The sequence below is a fragment of the Pipistrellus hanaki genome, assembly GCF_964339955.1.
Source record: "Pipistrellus hanaki genome assembly, chromosome: 1".
NCBI classification, from domain to species: Eukaryota; Metazoa; Chordata; class Mammalia; order Chiroptera; family Vespertilionidae; genus Pipistrellus; species Pipistrellus hanaki.
In genome coordinates this window covers 88,669,770-88,694,833 of record NC_140503.1, presented here as the reverse complement: position 1 = coordinate 88,694,833, position 25,064 = coordinate 88,669,770, and the positions used below count along the sequence as shown (strand labels likewise).

The 25,064-nt window shown below is 37.9% G+C and overlaps 1 protein-coding gene across 2 annotated transcripts in view; it reads right to left on the bottom strand.

Annotated features, from left to right (window-relative positions):
• MPP7 (MAGUK p55 scaffold protein 7) overlaps positions 1–25,064 on the bottom strand; it is a 228,545-nt gene that overhangs the window by 51,374 nt on the left and 152,107 nt on the right. For both annotated transcript variants that reach the window (XM_084876093.1, XM_084876092.1), the window contains 3 exons: positions 21,785–21,859; positions 21,392–21,588; positions 20,860–20,924 (listed from right to left, as the gene is read on the bottom strand). In XM_084876093.1, the coding sequence (XP_084732219.1) occupies positions 20,860–20,924; positions 21,392–21,588; positions 21,785–21,859 (337 nt within the window). The remainder of the gene's footprint in view (positions 1–20,859; positions 20,925–21,391; positions 21,589–21,784; positions 21,860–25,064) is intronic.

The window sequence follows — 25,064 nt, the reverse complement described above, 5'->3', positions numbered from 1 at the left end:
AGGACTACTGGCTCCCAACTATTTGCTTGCCTGCCTGCCTGATTGCCCCTAACTGCTTCTGCCTTCCAGCCTGATCACTCCCTAAACATTCCTCTGCCAGCCTGATCGAGAGGTAGCTGATCCCCTGTCAGCCCAATTGCCCCTAACTGCTCTCCCTGCAGGCCTGTGTCCCCCCAACTGTCCTCCCCTGCAGGCCTGGTGACCCCCAACTGCCCTCCCCTGCAGCCTGATTACCCCCAACTGTCCTCCCCTGTAGGCCTGATTGCCCACAACTGCCCTTCCTTGCAGGCCTGGTCCCTCCCAAATGCCCTCCCTCCCCTGCAGGCCTGGTCCCTCTCAACTGCCCTCTCCTGATGGTCATCTTGCATCAGCCATCTTGTGTCCACATAGGAACTTGTGTGTTGGAGTGATGGTCAATTTGCATATTACCTCTTTATTATATAGGATAGTACTCAAAGTCCTAGGCAGAGCAATTAGACAAGAGAAAGAAATAAAATTGGAAATGATGAAGTAGAATTGTCACTTTTTCCACATGACATGGTTATTTAAAAAAAAAAAAAATTAGTGAGGGCAGAAGAAGGAAGAGAGAGACAAAGAGAAACATAGATGTGAGAGATATACATTGATCAGTTGCTTCCTGTGTGCGCTGAGACTGGGAATCAAACTCGCAACCTAAGTATGTGCCTTGACTGGGAATCAAATCCATGACCTTCCAGTGCATGATACAACACTCTGGCCAACTGAGTCACACCAGCCAAGGCTGACATGATTCTTTTTTTCTTTTTTTAAAATAAATTTTATTGATTTTTTTTACAGAGCAGAAAAGAGGGATAGAGAGTTAGAAACATCGATGAGAGGGAAACATTGATCAGCTGCCTCCTGCATACCTCCTACTGGGGATGTGTCCACAACCAAGGTACATGCCCTTGACTGGAATCAAACCTGGGGACCTTTTAGTCCACATGCCGACACTCTATCCACTGAACCAAACTGCTTTCAACTGACATGATTCTTTATACAGAAAATCCTAAAGACTGGACCAAAACAACTATTAGAAAAAAAAAAAAATACAGTAAAGTTGCTGGATATAAAATAAATGTACAAAATTCCATTGCACTTCTATATAGTAACAATGAAATATCAGAAAAGGAAATGAAAAACAACAACACCAAAAAATATAACAAATGAAAGCATTACTTTTGTATTTGCAACCAATGAATAAAATACCTTGAAATAAACTTAAAGCATTAGCTGAAAACTACAAAGCACTAAAAGAGATTGAAAAAGACATAAAGAAATGGATATTCCGTGTTCATTGATTAGAAGAATCAGCATAGTTAAAATGGCTATATTGCCAAAATAATAAACAGATTTAATGCAATCCCCACAAAAATTCCAATGCATTTTAAAAATAAGTAAAAAAATCACCAGATTTGTATAGAACCCCAAAAGACCCCGAATAGCAAAAGCAATCCTGAGAGAAAAGAAAAAAGCTGGAAATATCACATTCCCTATCTTCAAATTATCCTACGAAGTGACAATAATCAAAACAGCAGGGTATTGGCAGAAAAACAGACTCACAGACCAATGGAACAGAGTGAGAGCCTACAAATAAAGCCAATAAATTTTTCCAAAGAAGCCAAAAACATACCATGGAGACTGTAGTCCCAGAGAAGATTTTATAAATTTGACCCCAAAGGCAAGGGAAGTGAAAAACAAAAATAAACAAGTGGGACTCTAACAAACTAAAAAGCTTATGCACAGCAAAAGAAACTACCAATAAAACAAAAAGGCAACCAACCAAATGGGAGAAGATATTTACAAACAACAGTTCCAACAAGTGTTTAATATTCAAAATATATAAAGAACTCATTCAACAACAACAAAACACAATCAATTTAAAAATGTGCAGACACTACTCTCAAGACAACCAAATCGCCAAAATACATAAGAAAAGATGTTCAACTTCACTAGCTATTAGGGCATGCAAATCAAAACTACAATAAGATACCACCTCTCGCCTGTTGGAATGGCTTTTATCAACAAGACAAGTAAAAAGTGTTGGGGAAGTTGTGAAGAGAAAGGAACCCTCATTCACTGCAGGTGGGAACCATATGATTTCACTTATATGTGGGATATAAAACTGAAAACAACCAATGAAAAAATAAAACAAACAAAAACTCAGACACAGGCAACAGTATGGTGGTTAGCAGAGGGAAAGGGGAAGGGGAGGTAATGAAGGAGAGAGGGAGTCAAGCCTATGGTGGGTGATAGAAGGACATTTAATTTTGGGTGGTGGATACACAATGCAATACACAGATGGTATGCCATAGAATTGTACACTTGAAACCTATATAATCTTATTAAGCCATGTCAGCCCAATAAATTTAATAAAAATAAAAAATAAATTCTTCACAGTAAGAGATTAATAGTAACCAATAATGAAATAAAACCATAATATACTGGATTAAAGTTTTATAAATATGGCCACTCATTTCAGGGGATCCCTTGCTGGCATCTTTGCAGAGGGTCAATGCTTTCTGGTGCAACATGTCGCCATCAATCAAACACATGTCTGTTCATGTTTCTATCCACAAATTTAATGCCATTTCCACCGTAACTAAGAGCTCATCATGCACTATTGCTCGTAACTTTGGTCAAGTTTGATGGGTAACAGCAAAACTAGCACAAATTTCTTTTTCTTTTTTCGCAATCCCCCGATAGATTTGTTCTTACCATAGATCTCAGCAACCTCAGCATACAATATTTTTTCCTTATTAAGTTGAGCATGTTCACCTGTCCTTAAATGAAGCACTTTATAGTTTCTCTTTGGCATATCCCAATTGCAAGCTCGACTACTCTTGCCCTTCAGGGCTATTACTAACCTGTTTCCCCAAAAATAAAACACCCTCCAAAAATAAGATCTACTTACAAGTTTCCTTCTGAGTGAAATATAAGGTATCCCCCTGAAAATAAGGCCCCCCCTCAGGCTCTGTCTCAGAATGAAAATTAATTTACCATAAACTGGTTGCTAGGGCTGCCCCGACTGGCGTCTAGCAACCAGTGACATTATGTGGAGTCCTGACATCACCGCTGTGTGGAGGAGAGTGGAGGTCCGGAGTGAGCAGTGAGTGCTGGGCGGGAGAGAGGAGGAGACTTTCACAGATGCATGTAGAAGAACAGGAGGATTAGAGCGGACCGGACTCGGTGAAGGTGCTGAGTGCTGGTCTGTCTCTGGTGACACTACCTGATGCTCACGGCCGCCCTCATGATGACTGAAGGTTCTCAGTCAGTGGCAGACCCTGCTCCAGCCTAGATCCAGGCCCCAGCAAGCCCAGTGACAGTCCCCAGGCAGGCCCCAGGGGGTAAATGTCTGATAAAGGGGTAAGGAGGATGTCTAGTGAAGGTGTTCAGTGGCACAAGGGTAGGGGGAGGGGGATCACTTAAAATGACACAGGTGGATCAGAGGGGGCAATCAAAATGACACAGGAGGATCAAAAGGGGTTACTAAAATGGTAATCCCCCCTCTGATTCTCCTGTGCCATTTTGATTCCCCCCTCTATCATTTTAAGTGATCTCCCTCCCCCAACCTTGATACCCCAATTCCTTTTTTTTACCCCTAGAAATGAGCCCAAAAAGAAAAAGCTACTCCATGGAGTACAAGAAAGGAATTGTGGAAGACTCTTGGAGCCAAAATCTTACTGCTTTCTGCAAAGAGAAAATGTTGAGTATCTGATTGGTACAAAAATGGTGAGCAGAGTATGGTAACCTCATTGAACAAGTGGACAAGGGAAATGCTAAAAAGCGCAAGTATGGATCAGGTCGGCAACCATTATTTTCCGAGCTGGAAGACCTGATCTGTGAATGGGTTGTTGACAGGAGAGCAAAGGCTTTCGTTGTGAATAGGGCTCAGATTCAAGATTTTGCCCTTGCATTGGCACCACAGTTTGACATAGCCCCAGAAGACTTCAAAGCATCACAACACTGGCTGGATAATTTCCTTCAGCAAAGTGAACTGTCTTTAAGAAGATCTACTGGTACAACCTTGTTTGGGTTGGAAGATACTCAAGTTATTAAGCGAGCACTTGCATTCAAGTCTTTTATTGATGATGCGGACTTCTCTAAATACAATCTTTCCAACATGATTGCTATGGATGAAACTGCAGTGTTTATGGCCCAATCATCTCAAACAATAATTGAACAGCAGGGTACCTCCTTAGTGTACATTCCCTCCACTGCTTAGGAAAGTGCACGTCTTTCCTGTATTTTGGCAATTTATCTGGATGGCACTAAAATCCCACCTTTAATCATTTCTAAGGGCAAGAAGGAAAATATTGAATGTGTTTTGGGCGTTTTCATTCTTGAAACTGAAAAAGCCTGGGCCACACAAGCAGTTATAAGGAAGTGGGTAGATTTAATGCTGCCGTTTGTTATGTGAGGAAGCCAAAGAGGTCTGCTAGTCTGGGATGCAGCCAGCACTCACCACGCTAAAGACATGAAGACATTTCTTCACGAAAGAAAAATAATAGATGAGATAATGATTCCTGCAGGAATGATGGCCTATCTCCAGACTCTTAATATTGAAATAAACAAGCCATTCAAAGACAATTTGCGCATGGAAATTAATGACTACATTGAAAATAGAATGGAGAGAAATCAGCATGGAAACTTTGTGGAACCTAAACTGCAAGAAGTTGTGACTTGGGTGAAGAATTCATGGGAGAAAATCATTGACAGTTGCATTGCAAATGCACTGCAAGCAGGCTACCTTGACAAGAGGTACTCATTTAAAGACAGTGCTATTGGTAAACATGAGAGATTTGGTCCACTAATTCTGAAAGAAATGGAGTCACAAGAAATTCACCAGGAAATTCAGGAATTGAATTATTATGATGATGTTCCAGAAGATGATGACATGATTGTCATTGAATAAATAAGTAAATTCTTGATACTATAGGATTCACAGTTTGTCTGGTTTGTGTTGACAACTACCGTACTACCGTACCGTATACAGGTAATAAATTTCCTTTATTTTCATTTAACAATAAATGTGTACCGTATTCTTCTTCATGGAAAAATAAGACATCCCCTGAAAATAAGACCTAGCGCATCTTTGGGAGCAAAAATTAATATAAGACACTGTCTTATTTTCGGGGAAACAGGGTAATTAAAGTAAGTTACTTGAAAACAAGCACTGCAACCCAGCAACAGTCGGTCTGATAATTGAAATGGCTACTAAGTGACTAATGAGGAGGTAGCATACACAGCCTGGAGACAGCAGACAAAGGGATGATTCATATCCCAGGTGGGACAGAATAGGATGGTGCAAGTTTCACTACTCTACTCAGAAAGATAAGAAATTTAAGACTTATGAATTGTTCATTTTAATATTTCCAATATTTAATATTGGAATTTCTCATTTAATATTTTCAGACTGTAGTTAACAGGAGATAACTGAAACTATAGAAAGGAAACCATGAATAAGATGGGAGGAACTACTGTAATATAGTTTTTGTGGTTGTTGTTTAAATATATTTTTATTGATTTCAGAGAGGTAGGGAGAGGAAGAGAGAGAGAGAAATATCAATGATGAGATATTTGTGTGTTTTGTCACTCCACAGCCGACGCTCTATCTACTGAGCAAAACTAGCTAGGCTATAATATACTTTTAATAATAATATATATTAAAATAACCAGAGCCCTAACCGGTTTGGCTCATCGGCCTGCAAACTCAAGGGTCCTAGGTTCAATTCCGGTCAAAGGCATGTACCTTGGTTGTGGGCACATCCTCAGAAGCTGGTGTGCAGGAGGCAGCTGATAGATGTTTCTCTCTCATCAATGTTTCTAACTCTCTCTCTCCCTCTTTCTCTTCCTCTCTGTAAAAAATCAATAAAATATATTAAAAAATAAATAAAAAAATAAAATAACCAGAGAATACAATCAAACTTGTTTATTCTGCAAAAGAAATAATTTCAAATTTTCCAGGGGTCATTAGTTGAAGCATTTCCTCAAAAGAAGAAACTTTTATCAGAAAAACTTATTAGTTTATGCATTCTATCCTTTATAATAAAAGGGTAATATGGAAATAGACCAAATGGCAGAACAGAACAACTAATCAAAGCATAATATGCTAATGATATGCTAAAGCTGCTCAACAGCTCGCTATGACACGCACTGACCACAAGGGGGCAGACAGTCAACTGATGAACCAGCCGCTATGATGTGCACTGACCACCAGAGGGTAGTTGCTCCAACCAGTAGGTTACCTTGCTGCTGGGACTCAGTTGATCAGGACTGAGTGAAATGGGCCTGACATACCCTGGAGCCATCCTGCAGTCCCTCCCTGGCTGGTCGACCCTGATTGACCCCGATCAGGACTGGGCAAGATAGGGCTGGATATACCCTGGAATCCTCCCATGGTCCCTCCCTGGCTCAATCATGCACTGATGGGGTCCCTCAGCCTGGTCTGTGCCCTCTCGCAATCCAGTACCCCTTGGGAGATGTTGGAGTGCTGGTTTCAGCCTGATCCTGCAGGCCACTCCCTTAGGAGGGCACCAGATGCATAGCTCATGGCTGGCCAGTGCTCAGGACTGATGGGGTACGAGCCCGCAGCAGGCAGGGTGGGGCTGAGATGAGCGGGAGTGGCAGGAAGGAGCTGCAGCAGCGTTGGACTGCAGGTTTCAGTCCGATCCCTGCAGACCACCCAGAGGGACCCCACCTGTGCATGAATTCACACACCAAGCCTCTAGTTAACACATATTCTTTAAAACAAAACACACAAAATCTTTTCATTGTAGGCTTCTCTTCCCAGGCACCTACCTGTATTATATTCCCTGCCTTTGCAGCAGCTAAATCCACTTCTAGGTGCATGATGTGTCAGAACAAGCATTTTGACCAGAAAGGAGTGAGGCCATCATGCACATATATTAAACACATTGGCCATGTTTTGCCTTGGCCAAGGTAAGGCAGGGGAAGGATAACTATTGTTTTTAAAACCAGGAGATGAATGGAGTGGATAGCTATACAATATAATTAGGGCTTGCTAATTCAAAACCATATGCAAACTAGATAGGCAGAAAAATCTTGTATTCTGTAAATACTAATACTTCTTTTTTTAGCTGTGTACTCTTTCAATTAAATGGTGTGTGTCTATCCATTGGAATAACTATGGCACAAAGCTATCTAATGATTGTCACATAAAATGCCGTAATTCCCAGGGAGATGTGATCATTCAGCCTAAGACAGCGAGGGACTCACTCCCATCAGAGGTGACATCTGGACTCTGGCTCCGTGGATTGGCTGGAATTACAGTGCAGCGGAGGATGAAGGCAGAAGCAGTAGCATGGAGAGAGATGACTGTTGAGAGCACAAGGCATATTTAAGTTTAGGTGATATGTACTTGACAGGGCTGAGAAGATGACAGCGTGGCACTTTTATGCTACTGCTTGCTGCCTTGGACTGAGATGATCACCTCTCCCTGTGAATTATGGCATTTTATGTGACACTCATCAGATAAAGGTTTATGCCATACTTATTCCAATAGACAGACATACACTGCTAATTGACAAGAATAGATAGTCCTTAAAGTGAGAAGACCAAATACCCCTCTTTCTATTTTGAGAGGTAGTAGCTTACAGTCATAGCTACCCACTCATCTCTCCCAGGACCCAAGCCCTCAGGTGGTCTCCCACACGGACTATAAAATTGTTTTGGCCAAGGGACCTGATGTGACGTGAGCAGGGGATTAAACAGCACTTCCTTACCAGGACTGTTATCTCTGTTGCACCTGAAAGGCCACTAGAATGGCTAGATTACTGGAGGGTAAACAATGACAGGAGTTAGAAACAGATTCACCCAGCAGAGCAGCACTGCACGCATCCCACCCACCTCCCAGACCAACAGACTCCAGCCAAACTACCAGACTGCAAAGGTCCACCAAGCCAACAAACCGGAACAAACAAGCTAACCACAAAATTGGAAAAATAATAAATGCTTGCCATTTTAAGTTATTACAGTTTCTGAAGATGTTAGGGGAGGTGTATTTGGCACACTGCAATGTTCTGCAATAATAAAGAATTAATGAAAGCTTAACTTTGATCATTGAATTCTCTTAGTAAACTATAGTCTTTCTAAGCTAAAAATTGCAATACCCTATATTTTTTGCACGGGTTTTTGTTTTGTAGAATGAAAAACTAGAGGGCAGCATATATATTTTTAAAATATATTTTTATTGGATTCATTGAGAAAGGAGGAACATCAATGATGAGAGAGAATCATTGACCAGCTGCTTCCTGCACGCCCCACACTGGGGATCGAGCACACAACCCAGGTATCGAACTGTGACCTCCTGGTTCATAAGTCCATGCTCAACCATCAAGCCATGTAAGCTGGATGAGGGCAGATATTTTATTCATTTATTTATTTTTATTTTTATTTTCGAGGGCAAATATTTTGAAGGATAGAGTACAGTTATTATAGTTACACAGATATGGATCTGAAACTATAATGCGCCATTTACTGTCTTTAGGTGCTTATGTAAATCCTTTAAACTTTCTCAGTTTCCTTTTTAGAAAGTGGATAAAATACCACCAATCTCAAGGTATCCTATATAATAAAGAGGTAATATTCAAATTGACCCTAACACCCTCACATAAGATGGCTGCCCCCATGTGGTCAAAGATGGCCGGCAGGGGAGGGTAGTTGTGGGCGATCAGGCTAGCAGAGGAGAGCAGTTAGGGGCAACCAAGCCAGCAGGGGAGGAGAGTTAGGGGTGACCAAGTCAGGAGGGGAGGGCAATTAGGGGCAATCAGGCCAGCAGGGGAGGGCAATTAGGGGTGATAGGCCACCAGGGGAGGATAGTTGGAGGCGACTGGGCTGGCAAGAGAGGGTATTTCGGGGCAATTGGGCTAGCAGGGGAGCAGTTAGGCATCAATAAGGCTGGCAGGGTAGTAGTTATGGGGTATTCAGGGGGCAGGCAGGTGAGTGGTGAGGAGCCAGCAGTTGGAAACTGGCAGTCTGACATCCCCCAAGGAGTCCCAGATTGGAGAGGGTGAGGCTGGGCTGAGGGACACCCCCTCTCCAGTGCATGAATTTTGTGCACCAGGCCTCACATTTCTTCAATAACCAAAATATATTATCATATACAGCTGACCTATGAACACGGGGGTTAGGGGCATTGACCCTGCTCAGTCAAAAATCCAAGTGTAATTTTTGACTCCCTCCAAACTCAGTTGTTTCTCAGTATTCATAGTGGATTGATTCCAGGAACCCTCCCACACGTTGATAGCAAATGTTGTACATGATTGAGTCCTCATATAAAAGTAGAGGCCCAGTGCCTAAAATTTGTACACAGGGAGGGTCCCTAGGTCTGGCCAGTGATCAGGGTCGTTTGGGGCCTCCCTTCTCTGACTGCTGGGTGCCGGCCAGGGCCACCCTTCCCTTGCTGCTGGCCAGGGCCTTCCTTCATTCTGCACCACCTCCTTGTGGTGATCAAACTGAAAGTGATCAAATTTCTGGTCTCTTGGTTGAACTCCTGAAGGGACATATTGCATGTTAGCCTTTTATATATACAGATTAGAGGCCCAGTGTATGAAAATCATGCACTGGAGAGGGGTGTCCCTCAGACCACTCTGGGACCCTTCTCCAATCTGGGAACCTTCTGGGGATGTCCGACTGCTGGTTTAGGCCCAATCTGTGTGGAATTGGGCCTAAACCGGCACTTGAGTATCCCTCTCACAATCCGGGACCACTGGCTCCCAACCACTCGCCTGCCTGCCTGCCTGATTGCCCCTAACCACTCCCCTGCTAATCTGATTGACTGATCACCCCCTTACTGCTCCCCTGCCAGCCCGATTTGAAATATCCCAACTGCCCTCCTCTGCCTGCCTGGTTACCTCTAACTGCCCTCTCCTGCTGGCTTGATCATCCACAACCCCTCTCTCCTGTCAGCCATCTTGTGGTGGCCATCTTGTGACCACATGGGGGCAGCCATCTTGTGTGAGGGCATGATGGTCAATTTGTATATTACCTCTTTATTATATAGGATGGCATAGAACAATGCATATACATCTGCCTATTCCCAACATTAAATGGAAAATACTGTTTTTGACCCATGGATGATTGAATCTGTGGGTGGGAAACCTGGGGATACAGGGCTGATTATATATTTATTAAAAAATATCCATGTGTAAGTGGAACCCAGGTAGTTCAAATCCATGTTGTTCAAGTGCCAACTGTACATAAATGTTAAGCAAATGAGTTTAAAGCAGTTCTCTCTAAATCTCTGTATGTGTTTTTTATATATTTTTATCAATTTCAGAGAGGAAGGGAGAGGGAGAGATAGGAACATCAATGATGAGAAAGAATCATTGATCAGCTGCCTCCTGCATGCCTTCTACTGGGGGTTGAGCCCACAACCCAGGCATGTGCTCTTGACCAGAATCGAACCCGGGACCCTTCAGTCCACAGGCCAATGCTCTATTCACTGAGCAAAACCAGCTAGGGCTAAATCTGTGTTTCTATACTATTACCTCTTATGACTGAAAGCAGAGGACTAACAAGTGTGCAGATACATGGCAAGGGAGGGAAAGGTCTGAAGTGACTTGTAGACGAAGACAATTCAGATGCCTTTAACAACTGAAATATCTTGGCTTTTGTTTATAATATTCCTTAGCATCTCTACTTTTTTTTTTTTTAGAAGATTTAAAAAATGTATTTATCTTTATCATGAAAGTATTACAGATGTCACCTTTGCTTGTGTTTTTTTCCCCACTGACTCCCTCTACCCCACGCCTGCCCCTCCAGACCTTCACCACTTTACTGCATGTGTCCATGGGCAATGCATATCTGCATATAAGTTTCCCAGTTAATTTCTCCCCAACTACCTCCTTACCACCTCCTTAGCATCTCTAAACTGGACATTTTCCCTTCTAATACAGATGAGCAAGTTAATCATGAAGCTTAATATTTGGAATTGCTCATTCAATGGTTATTGGGGGGTGGGAGCTGTTAAGGGAATAATATATCATTAGAACACATAACCAAAAAGATATTTAAAAAGATATAAGTTGTTTAGAAACTTTGAATCATTCACAGCTAACCCAGAATATTTAGAAAGGTCCAGATACTGTTAATGGAGTGAAATTACTTATCACAAATATATGCTTTTACATCCCTTCTCAAAAGAAATATATGTAATAGTTTACAAAAATATAATGACTGGAAAGCTTCTTGAATATTAATCAAAGCACACTATGAGTCTATGAGTTCCATTGAGCCTGTTTAATAAGGTTAATGCTACCCCCCCAATCATCAGGCCATGCTAACACAAATATGCTAATTTAGGATAAAATGATAAAATAGTTTTGAAGAAAGCAACAGAAAGAAAGACATCCTCTTCCATGCCCGATTGCTCACCTATATAGGTCCCGCTGTTGTTACCAGCATAGTCAGCATCTTCTGGATGGAGTGTAAAAGCATACAGAACAAAAGCCAAGAAATAAAGCAGAAGTTAGAAGCCCAGCCACAGATGCAAAAAAATAAATTACTTAAAACATTTATGTGAAGCACAGCAGAGAACAGCCCTCACAACGCCACTCTTAAACATAAAACATTTTGTTTTATCTTTAAGTTTAAAGTAGCATTTCAAAACATCATGCAACTCTTTTTCAACCTTCAGAGGTTCCTTGTTGCAGTTCCAAGAAGATTATAAAAGACTGGCCTGAGATGTTTATACTTTCACAGTTAAGGGAATGACAACACTTGACCCCCAAAGTAAATTTATTTTTGTAAATTAGGCTCTTTGCTAATATGTAAAACATAGCACTTAATTGGCTCATGGGATTAGACAACAAGGTTAAGATTAAGATACAGCTTTTCTTTTGATAAGAAGAGATTCTGTGCTGGAAAGAAATAAAGGCATAATATTTCTATATTTATTTTGGTTTAAAAATGGACAGATGAGAACATTTTAAAATAAACAACGTGCTATTATTTCTAGAAATTAAATACTGGTTTATTTATTAGAAGTCTTAAAAACTTCTAATCTTCACAACAATATATTTCTATAACTAACAGCACAGCTTGTGCAAAAATCAAGTAGTTGAAAAGATTCTCCCCACATCCTTATGTTAAAATAAATCTTTCAATATATTTAAATGACACTGTTTTCTTCAAACTGTTGAGACTATGCACAAAGAAGAAAACAATGTACTATACGTGAAATAACTTTCTGTATTTCTGCTATGTGAAGCAAAAAAAAAAAGAAGAAAAAAAAAGTAAATTCCTTTCTAAAACAAAATCAAAGCATGACTTTTGATACTGTAACATCAAGCTGAAAGTTTGGATGTATGATATCTTCTATAAACTGCTTATCTTACTATATTTAATTTAACCCCACACATATGTGTACTAAATAAAATTACTAGACTATACATGTACCTTTAATTTCCTCTGAGAAGCACAAAGAAAAACAAGAAAGAAAATTATTAAATATGCAGAAAATACAAATAAAGTAGAAAGACACTACAACCAAGGAGGGGAAAAAAAATCCACCTACCACACTCAACTGTTTCCTCATCTTAGAAGGGCCAAAGGAAAAAAAAACAATTGTACTGTAAATATTTAAAAATTATTAGTTACCAAATAAATAGAATTTATGAGAAACCACATTTTAGACTGCACTATAGTCTTGGTCTAAAAAAGAATGTATATACTTAAGCAATGAAAACGGAAAGCCTTTATATGGCTTATTAATACACTACTGGGGGGAAAATAAAAAAAGTTAGCATTTTTGCAAACTAATACCCTCGATAAGGGCATCATATTTAAAAAATATATATATTTTATTGATTTTTTACAGAGAGGTGGGGAGAGAGATAGAAACGTCAATGAGAGAGTAACATCGACCAGTTGCCTCTTGCACACACCCTACTGGGGATATGCCCGCAACCAAGGTACATGCTCTTGACCGGAATCGAACCCAGGACCTTTCAGTCCGCAGACCAACGCTCTACCACTGAGCCAAACCGGTTTCGGCAGGGCATCACATTTTTTTAATAAAAGAGTTCTGTCTGTAATCTAATCTTTCTGTTCAACATTGAAGATATTTCATGATAAAAATAGCAACAAAAAAAACAACACAAAAAAACACCCAAACCCAAACATTTTAACCAATTTCCCCCTAAAATGTTTAAATATCTTGTAAACTGAATAATAGTCTAACAATTATCAACTTATTACACATGTAAAATGAATCAGGCAAAACCTTTCATATTCATTCTGTCCATATAATTTGATGAAAGATATTTTTAAAAGTAATCCTAAACAACTCTTAAATTACTCATAGGACAGTAAGTAATTTAAGAGTCAAATTTGACTTAGGAAATTCACCTTGAGGTAAAGGTGGAAAAAGAGCCGGCAACCTAACAGAAGCAAAATCTAACCACAAGTCAAGGTGGAACATATTATGCTTCATGACCTTACAGAGCGAATGGGATTGATCATAACTGTTCTCTGCTCCTTTCTGTCTCCAAACTACAGATTGGCAGTCAAAGAAAACACTTAGGAGGAAGTGTGTACCATGTTATTTTTACTTTCACATGCCTATGCGTCTTCAAAAGGTATTGGTTCTATTTGAACACTATTAGCAAAGTGACAAGCAAACCATTATTATTCAGGTTCATATTATGAGGTGCCCACATTGTGAGTTCACTCATACTCATTTCTTAGTAGCTCTGAAAAGCAATGTGTATCTAAGCAAATTATTAGAAAACAAGCAATAAACAATGTGGTATGGGTTAGCCAAGCCAAGCAAGTAGGATTATGGAAATAATCCAAGTGGTGCTTAAAATTGATCAATCTCAACCTCAGACACTCCGCCACAAAGTAGACTTAAATAGTATATTTTCTGACAGGAACAATAGGATAGATTGATTAAAGAACCAGTGCCAGGTGAAGCAGATGATAAATGTCACACACACACACACACACACACACACACGCATGCACAAAACCCCAAAATTAAAACAACAAAACTAACTCACAATAAAAATAAACATTTCTAATTTACATTACATATAAGTATATGTGTATTTTATATTCTAAGAAAAATACTGCAAAAATCCTCAAAAAGAGTATTTCCTCCATGTAATAATTAAGTAGGAAGACAATGGTATTTAGCTTAATAAAACACACATGCATATCTCCAATACAAAGTATCTTTGGATATTACCAGATATCCAGTAGGAAAAGCAAAGGAACATTTCCTTATACTTACCGTCTTGAACAAAGAGGTAAACTACATAAAAGGTTGATCTTGGAAGAGAGTTGGGATGCTGGCATGATTCTTACTATGGTAAAGCACTTTTCTGTATACATTACATGCATAAACTTATTTAATTCTCCAACAACTATTTCCCCCATTTTACTGAATCAGAGATATAGAGAAACAAAGGTCTCAGAAGTGGCAAAACTGGTATTTGGACCCATGCAGTCTGGCTCCAGACTTGAGTTTCAGTCACCATGCAATACTATCACGCTTTTTAATTTCTTAAACTCAAGCTAGAAAATACAAGATGGGGGAGAAATCAAGGCAAATACATTTAAGTTTTCTGCCTACTCCGCTGTCTCCCACCACGCCAGCCTCTTGCCCCCCACCCAGACAGCTTCAACCTGACAGGAGGGCGGGCCTGGCCAGCTCCTCTCCCCAGCCTCATCAGGAATCCACTCTCTACACCTTCAAGCCCTGAAGAGCAGGATGGGAAAATTATAAAAGGCAAAGAAAGGCCAACAGGTCACAAAGAACAATTTTGCTGTTGTCAAGAATGGAAAAGCTCTCATGAAGAATAGCTGATGAGCTCTGTGAGGCAGGGCAGGAGAGCTTCCCAAGCTGCTACATAGAAGGTGACTCAGAAGGAGACATGGTTAATATCCTGGACAAGTAGGGAAATGGCACCTGGGTAGGTGTGATAGGGGCAAAGTTAAATCCCTACCCTAGATATGGCTTTCTTACACGTCCTTATCTTCCTGCACTGCAATCCCCCTCCCCTTCAGGTCTGCAATAATCATGACCACTGACCAGACCCCTAACCTTCATCACTTCTTAACCTGCATAGCACGGCGTCCCCAGACAAAAGACAAGAGACAGTATGGCCTAGAATCCTTCATACTGAAAAGCTAAAAGCACATCCCCTGCTAGTGCTTTATAAGCAACATATTCATATACGTAAGAACACAGTTTACTGAGGAAAAAAGTGAGCAATAAAATTAGAAAGGCCTTCACCTCAATCATCCCATGACATTAAGTAATCAGACATGCAATTAACAGCTCAGTTCATCTGTACCTTTTGCCAAACAAACTAAAAGTTGGCATCTCCAAAGAGTACCAATTAGTGTTAGGGGAAAAATACTTTTACTGTTTTCTAGAAACCCTTATGTTTCTGCTACACAAAATCCCACCAATATTAAGAAAATATTTGACAATGTTTTAGACAAAAAAAATTAATATAAGAACATAAGCCATCTACTTAATTTTTAATTTATGAATTAGATTTATGGGTGAACACACTAAATAAACATTATTTAAGATGCTAGGAGGAAGGAGCTTACTCAACTTGAAAGTTGTATTAACAACCTGTAGAGTAGCGTTATATGTATTATTTGCAAATATTTGGCCTTCCAGGATATTGGAACTCATTTGTTTAGTCAATGTTTAAATTCGGTTGTTGGTAAATTGTGATCTTCAATCCACAAAATGCTTGTCTTTGAATGGATAACTTTTGGCTGCAGTTAAAGATCTTTTTTACCCACATGATATGAAATCAGCAGTGTTAGAAATTTTCAGATATTTGTATCTTTTTAAAAAAATATATTTTATTGATTTTTCACAGAGAGGAAGGGAGAGATATACAGAGCTAGAAACGTCGATGAGAGAGAAACATCGACCAGCTGCCTCCTGCACACCCCCTACTGGGGATGTGCCCGCAACCCAGGTACATGCCCTTGACCAGAATTGAACCTGGGACCCTTTAGTCCACAGACCGACGCTCTACCACTGAGCCAAACCGGTTTCGGCCAGATATTTGTATCTTGATAACTAAAAATGAAAGCTAAGTAGTATAAATATCTATGTGGGCAAAACTCGTACCTAACTAAAAACTAAAATTTAAACTCTTAAATCGAACACTTCTAAATTTTAGAAGCTTGGTAAAGGGACTATCTGAATATTTTGCTATATGAATAAGAGCCTTTTCTGAATACCATATAACTGGATTTAAATGTAAATTACAGCCTATTGAAGTTAAAGTTGCATTAATGTTTATGCTAGTAGGAAGACTATTTTTAACTTAAATACTTCAATTTCAATGGAATGGAAATATATTTCAAGTAGTCAAAGAAATTCATATTTCTTTTTAAAGATTAGGTGATATAATACTGCTTTATAAATGCAACTGAATTATAAAAATAAGCTTTTAGCAGAAAATCAGAATACTTTATATCGACACAAGAATTGCAAGTTACCAAGTTTGTGATGAAAACCATTCCGATATGCTACATAAGACATAAAATACACTGTTACTCATTTTCAAAAACACTTAACTTGTGTCTTTCATATAATAATCTAAAAGATGGTCATAAAAAACCTATCAGAGTTCTAGGTCTGCTCTTCTGTCTCCAATACTAATATAAATCTACCACGTGTGAGCCTATCATTAGATGAAGGCGGGAAGAAGGGAGCACAGAATTCTATTAATAATTTCTTTGTTAAGTAAACAATTCTTCAAAAAACAAAAACAACCAAAAAATAAAAAACAAAAGGAGGAAGAGTAGATGAGTCCCTACATCAAGCCTCTAATATTTAGGAATGTTTGATTTAAGAGTTCAAGTTTTAGTTTTTAGTTAGGTACTAGTATGTTTCATCTTTAAAAGGCAAATTAGTTTGTTTAAGAAGTCTATTTTCTGGGTGTGTATTAGATAAGGAGAGGAAATAACCAAGTGGCAAAGATGAACATCACCCACACTTAAAAGCTTTGCATAAGGATGGTAGTTTTAAGGTTGGCATTATCTCAGATCCGGATTTAATTTATCGTGGAGCCAGGAGCCAGCACTCCAGAACAAATATAAATGAAAAAATATAAACATAAAAATACGAGGACTAGGATTCTTTAGTCCTTTTCACTTCTATATTGACATCAACTGAACCCCTATAGTGCCGAGCCCTCATCTATGAACTTTTTCTCCATGCAAACTTTAGTTACAATGGTACACCGTGAAATGAAATAAAGGGAAAAATCATAGTAATACAGGCAACCACTTTGTGAAGTGTTAACTGCCCAATTTGATATATACTATTACCTCACTGAGGTCATTATTCTAAATTCTATGCCTACCAATATCTTCCTAGATTTTAAATACACTTAGAACATTTTTTATCAACATGAATATTTTTTTTTCATAAATTTGTAAACACCAACATGACAAAATTATTCTTTTAGACATTTTGCATTAAATTGTATGCTTTTTAAAAATCTATTTCATGAATTATTAGAGTAATAAAAAAATAAAATTTTATATCATCTTTGTTTTTATTCACAGCCTTATTCTATAATTTAACCAAGGGCATGATGACATGAATGTCTTATTCCAAATAAGGGCTAAATGTTGTCATCTGGGAGGTGTTGAGTCAGATGGCCTTTACAAAATTTAGTTATATCACTATCAAATACACAGGTTACAAAACACAGTGCTTTTAAATGCCTTTTAAACTGTTCAGAACCATACCATGAGTATTGCATAACTTTTGAGTTTAATGGTTTCTCATAAAACAACAACAAAAATTTCAAATGAAGATTAGCCAGAGAATACATATGCATAGACAACAGTGTGGTGGTGGCCAGAGGGAAGGGGGAAAGGGCTTGGTGGAGGTAGGCAAAATAGGGACATCTGCAATAGTATCAACAATAAAAATAAAGTAAAAAAACACACGGTAAGATCCCACTTCACACCCATGTTGATAGCTATAATAAAAAAGACAAACAATAACAAGTGTTGACAGGGATGTGGAGAAGTTGGAACCCCTCATACGTTGCTGATGAAATGTAACATGGTGCAGTTGCTATGGAAAACAATTTGGCAATTTCTCAAAAAGTTAAACATATAGTTACCATGTGTAACTTTGTTAGGCATTGTAGGTATGTACCCGGTGAGAAATTAAAGCATGGGTCCTCACAAAAAAGTCAAATATGAATGTTCATAGCAGCATTGTTCCTAATAGCCAAAAGATGTAAACAACCCAAATGCCCATCAACTGGTGAATGCTTAAACTAAGTGTGAAAGATCCAAGCCATACACTGGAATATTGTTCAGACACAAAAAGAAATTAAGCACTGACCCATGCTACAATATGAATGAACCTTGGACACATTACGCTAAATGAAAAAATTCAGTTATAAAAGGTCATACTTTATATGATTCCATCTATATGAAATGTCCAGAATAGGCAAATTCATAGAGGCAGAAAATAGATTAATGTTTGCCCTGGGCTAGAGGCAAGAAATCATGGAAAGTGACTGCTAATGGGGTTACTTTTGGGGGTGGTGAAAATGTCCGAGAACTAAATAATAGTGATGGTTGCAGAAGCTTGTAAGTATACTGAAAACCACTGGTGGTACGCGTTAAAACATGTATTTTATGTGAATTATATCAGACACTGTTCTGAAACACTGTATTTATTCATGCTAGTTTGTTGATGCTAAAGAAGATGAGACAGGAAAGAAAAGAAACAATGAAGACTGTTAACTATTTTAATCTAGTCTGGTAATAATAAGATTGTAAGTCCCTGGGAGTTGCAGAGGGACTCATCATGTACCCTCTGCCCCAACTGACCAATGGCAAGCCATTTGAATGAATGAATGAATTAATTAATTAATGATGGCCATCCACTGTGGATGGTATTGTTACCTAGTACAATCTCACTGAGGGTAATTTGGCAATATCTATTGGGGTCTGCACTAAAAATGCTTATACAATTGAATTTTAATTATTTCAGAATAAAGTTATTAGCTTTCTACTTAGTTTTCATAAAAACATACTATCTCTGAACATGGCTATATATATATAATATACTCATGATTTAACTGAGATAATATTGGCCAGGTTTATTTCTATTCAAAATAAATAATATCCATTAATGAAAATAAACAATGCATTTTTTCAGTGAATCAGAATTTAATAAAAATTTTTAAAAAAGAGGTAAAGAGAAAGAAAAGAAAAAAAAACATAAGGAAGGAAGGTGAAAGGAGGATAAGTATTTTTATATAATACTAAAGAGGCAAAAAAAAAAAGAGAAAGAAAAAAATACTAAAACATCTAAATGAGGACATTTCAGTAAAAATAAATCCTCAAATAAATATTTCTCAAATTCAAATAATGAAGTAGTAACATAAAAAATTACACAAATTAACACAGAAAAAGCCTCCGTTACAATTATGGCTTAAACATACACTCACACTCCCCACTTCACATTCGTGCACATCTATACTGAAACCAGTCTGGGAAATGTATTATAAAGACAACCTATTCAACTTACATAGTTCTTTAAAGAAATATTTATCAACATTTTTAAATAAATGAAAATTTCTAATTATATCAAATTATACTAACTTGAGTATGGATTCAGATTCAAAGAGAATCACATTAATTTCTTTTTTAAGTTATATATATTTTATCTCACATGCACCAGATGTATTAGAAATGTGCAGACCCCAAATTTAAACTTCTCATAGAGCAAGGGAGATGGATGTCTCAAAGGTCCTTTCAACTGGGTGAGCTGTCAGTGAAAATTCATCACACTTTAAAATAATGCATCGTTCTAGTTCAACTTTCAGTTTCTGACGTCACAATACATGTGACATTCTACAAATTTTTTAGGCTTTTTGTTTGTTTGTTTGCTTTTTCCCCGTTCTGCCCAGACTAGGCAGAGCAAGAACAAGCAGGCTTTTGAATTAGTGCTGCACTTGAAGTATTTGCTTGCTTGGGAGATTTATACTGACTGTAGTTTGGCTCTCTAATGATGTAATTCCTGGGCTATAAGCTTCTACAAACTGACAGAAATAACAGGAGATGTGAAAAATGCAACAATACTAAAAACAGATGTTGGTATAAAATTCTAGGACCATTTATTTTTTCATTTTGCCCTTTAATGTACAATTTCCATGCTGAAAACAAAGGAATTTTTTTAAACTCTTAAAATGCCTTAAACATTTAGAAGAGAAGAAGTAGGAAATTTATGGGATGGGGGACTTGAGGGATGAGAAGTAAAGGAAAGTGAGAGAAAGGTGGGCTGAAAAAAAAAAAGGCACCTAAATCTACGCTATATTTTTCAGTTATCTTATGTCATTTTTTTTTTCTTACTCTTATTTTATTCTAATCTATTCTAGTAATAATTCCAAACAGACAAGTAAAAGATCAGAGTTACTATGATTTCTGGGTAACTAAGAGGAAGAACAATTAATTGTTCTTAGGCACAACTGCTTTTGTGTCCAAGAATGTGGTGAATTTTTCCCCTTAATCTTTACCAAGAAATATCTTACCCAAACCTCCTGGCTTTGGAGAAATAAAATACTAAAATCCAGAATTCAAAAGAGCTGTAGTTATTAGTCCTTTTCTTAAAGAGCCATGGATTTATTAGAAATTACTCCTAACACCCCTTTCTTCAAAAGATTCACTCTAATCTATTTAAAATATAGATCCAAAAACTATCAGAAGGTAATATGACCTGTCATTCTATCACAAATACCTGCTTTAATAGTAAAAAATAAACACCAAGATTTGGTTAGTCTGCATTCTTATTAACAAACTTACATGATTTCCTGTTGGAAACTTTGAGGGGCTGAGCTATTATTTCTGGTCGTCTCAGAGCCAATCTCCTGGGAGGAAAAGAAGGTGAATATGCCTATCAATTTTCAGTACAGATCCAAGGTTAATATAACACCAAAATATTAAAAGTCTTAAGAAAGAGCTGGAAAGTTAGGGGGAAAGGAACACAATGCAATCTATTCAAATTAAGAACTGAATTCTCTAACTTCAAATTTTTATAAATTATTCCCACTCCAAAATCACTCTTACTTTTGCCATCTTTCACATCAATCCAGTTTCAGATATTAATGTGTGATTTTCCATTTGCTTCATAACAAAAACCGAATATGATCTGGAACTGTCATATTATTTTTGGTCATTATTCATACTCAGACAAAACAGAAATCCAAACCTGAGGGATAAAGGACTCTAAGGCAAGATTTTAGTGCTTATTTTATCACAACTATGCTTGAGGGATATTTTGCAGAGAACAAAAGGTCAGCTGAAGAAAGGCCATCATTATGTGCCAGTAGCTCACCTTTCCTGGAAGTGCTTTGAAGGAATCAAGCCTGCCCTGGGATTGGCATCACCTTCATGCTTCGCTTGCCACCACATTGCATCATCTTGGCTCATAATCTGAAGAATATCTCCCTTTTTGAAAGAAAGCCCAGCTTCCTTACATGGAATGGCTTTATCCTCATTAGGGTCATAGTCAAAGAGGGCTTTGATAAACATCTGGAAGAAAGTTTTATTTAAAATGAATAAATATAAAAAATATCAAACGCCCAATATTCTTCTAACTCTAATTTAAGAACAATTGAAAAAAAAAGAATATTAAAATAAACTTGCCATGACAAAGGAGATATGTATTAGATGAAAAACCCATTATCCCTTGCACCCTCCACAGGAAAGATTTTAAAGTAATAGTTACCTTGCCTTCTTTAGATGGTGTCTCCTCTTTGATGCTGGGTATGATCTTAAATGTAATTGCTCCCTGAGACTGAGCCTGATTATAAGAGGAAAGAATTATTAAAAACAAAACAAAACAAAACAAAAAAAACAAAACAAAAACTTCTAGAGCCAAGGAGAGGGAAGAAAAAATAGCTAGAAAACTAAATGTATCTGAAAATTTACAAGCTTGGGATTTCTATTCTTAGAGAGATCAAACTGAGAAAAGTATTTTCGTATAAATTCCTGTAACATAAGAAAGCACTAAAGTTTGTCAAATAATTTAAAAAACATCAACCACTAAACCCACTTTTACTTCCTTGTGAACTTTTAAAATGCCGATGAATATATTACCATCCATGTCGAGTTACTTATGCATAGTGCCTTCTACAGACAACAATAAATGTGGAGAACAGATAATGTTCAAGGATCAGACTATTCCATTTAAATATCAGCATCCACATACACAAAAACATATCATCATCCAGAAAAAATAGTAAAGAACATTCATCTCTATTATATTCTGGTTAGTGAGTAAAATACCAAATAATAAATTAAAAGATTAAAAGATTGACTAACTATTCAAATTTAATTACAACAAGCAACAATACCCCAAAGTCTTTGCTAACTCAGACAAGAGTAGATCTCCCTTTAATAAACTCTCATGTCATTTTCTATTTATTCTTCTCCTTTATTAGCATTTATCATATCTAAATAATTATTTATACAATTGCTTAATATCTGTTATCTCTGCTAACTGTAAATTCTATAAAAGCCGTAAATATCTAAAACATATCTAAGAAGTCTGAGGAAGGGAAGAAAAGAGAAAGACAGGGAGAGACAGGGAGAAAGGAGGCAGGGAAGGAGAGATAAAGGGAAAAATAGTTAGATCTCTCTGAGTCTATCAATGGTGTTCTAGTAAACCAGACTGTGCTTTATGAAAAAAAAAAAAAAAAAAAAAAAAAAAGCCCTGATTTGTTTCGTTTGTCAATTTTCATGGTATAAATAATCCTATCATAGCCAATTTCAATTTACCAGTGTGTAGTCACTGGTAGCCATGCTGGGAAAAGTTGCATAGAATCAGCTTTTGTAAGCCTAGGAAGGCTCCAATACAGTACAGAGTCTTGAATAAAATAGGTTTAATCGTATATATTATAATTTTATAAAAGGGTGACTTCAAAACTAGCATTGTTACTGATTATCATAAAAGTAATTCACAAATCTTATTAATAATTCATATAATACTGAATTGCATAGGTAGAGAGAAAGCAAAAGTTTTCTTTACCTCTTTTTTTTAAAAAATATATATTTTATTGATTTTTTACAGAGAGGAAGGAGAGAGGGATAGAAAGTTAGAGACATCGACGAGAGAGAGACATCGATCAGCTGCCTCTTGCACATCCCTTACTGGGGATGTGCCTGAAACCAAGGTACAACATGCCCTTGACCGGAATCAAACCTGGGACCCTTCAGTCTGCAGGCTGATGCTCTATCCACTGAGCCAAACTGGTTTAGGCTAAAAGTTTTCTTTATAGTCCCTTCGTATTCTTCTAGTTTGTGTTTATGTGGGAAGGTATTTTAATGTATGGAAAATCCTATATAATGAAGAGGTAATATGCAAATTGACCATTACTCCAATGCAAAAGAAGGCTGCCCATGTGGAGAGCTGGCAGAGGATGACAGTTGTGAGGGACCCAGGCCTGCATAGGAGGGCTGTTGTGGGGGACCAGGCATGCAGAGGAGGGCAGTTGGGAGTGACCAGGCCTGCAGGGGAGGGCAGTTGGGAGGGACAAGCCTGCAGGAGAGGGTAGTTGGGGGTGGACCAGGACTGCAGGGAAGGGCAGTTGAAGTGGGGGGACCAGGCCTGCAGAGGAAGGCAGTTGCGGGGGACCAGGCCTGCAGGGGAGGGCCTTTGGGGGTGATCAGGTCAGCAGGGGAGGGCAATTAATATGTATCTATCAACAAGTGAATCTAAAAATCAAGTGAATAAAAAACCTGAAGAACAGAATAAACTGGTGAATATAATAGAATCAGGGGCATAGAAAGGGAGTGGACTGACAACCTTCAGGGGGAAAGAGGTGTGAGGGGTGTGTTTCCTTTAAGATCAGGAATAAGACAGGATGAGCCCTTTCACTACTCTTATTCAACATAGTACTGGAAGTCCTAGTCACAGTGATCAGACAAAAAAAGAAGAGGCACCCAATTTGGAAAGGAGGAAGTTAAACTGTAATATTACCACATTATATGAAATTGTATTAGAAAACCCTGAAGACTTCACCAAAAACTGATAGATTTAATAAATGAATTTGGCAAATTAATATGATAGAAAATTAACATGCAGAAATTGATGGCATTTTTATACACCAGCAATGAACTCTCAGAAAGAGAAACTAAAAATACAATCCTATTTACCTTTGCAAGAAAAAAAGAAAAAGATATCTAGAAATAAACTTAATGGAGATAAAAGACCTGTAATCAGAACACTATAAGAGATTTCAACATAAATAGAGGAAGATACAAACAAGTGGAAGCATATACTATATTCATGGATTAGAAGAATTAACATTATTAAAATGTCTATATAACCCAAAGCAATCTATAGATTCAAAGCAATCCCTATTAAAAAATGAATGGCACCCTGGCTGGTGTTGCTCAGTTATTAAATCATCAGTCAACGCACAGAAGGGTCTCGGGTTCAAGGTCACATATCTGGTTTGCACATTTGATCAACTGCCCTAGTGTGTCTCTCTCAATCGATATTCCTTTCTCTCTCTTTACACCCCCCCTCCCCCACTCCCCTTTCACTCTCTAAAAATCAATGGAAAAAATATCCTCCGTTGAGGATTAACAAAACAAAACAAAAAATTATCTATGGCATGTTTCACAGATCTAAAACAAATATTTCAAAAATGTATAGGAAAGCAAAAAAGACCACTAATAGTCACAGTAATCTTGAGAAGAACAAATGGGGGGAATCACAATACCGGATAAAAAAACATACTACAAAGCCACTGCAATCAAAACAACCTATTACCAGCATAAGAATAGGCATATAAACCAATGGAACAGAACAGAGGGCCCAGAAATCAACCCATATCTTTATGGTCAAGTAAAACTAGACAAAAGAGGCAAGAGAATACAAAGGAGTAAAGGCAGTTTCTTCAATAAATTATTTTGAAAAAATTGGAGAGGTACATGCAAACAATAAAAAAAGGAAACTAGACCACCAACTTACACTATACATAAGAATAAACTCAGAATAG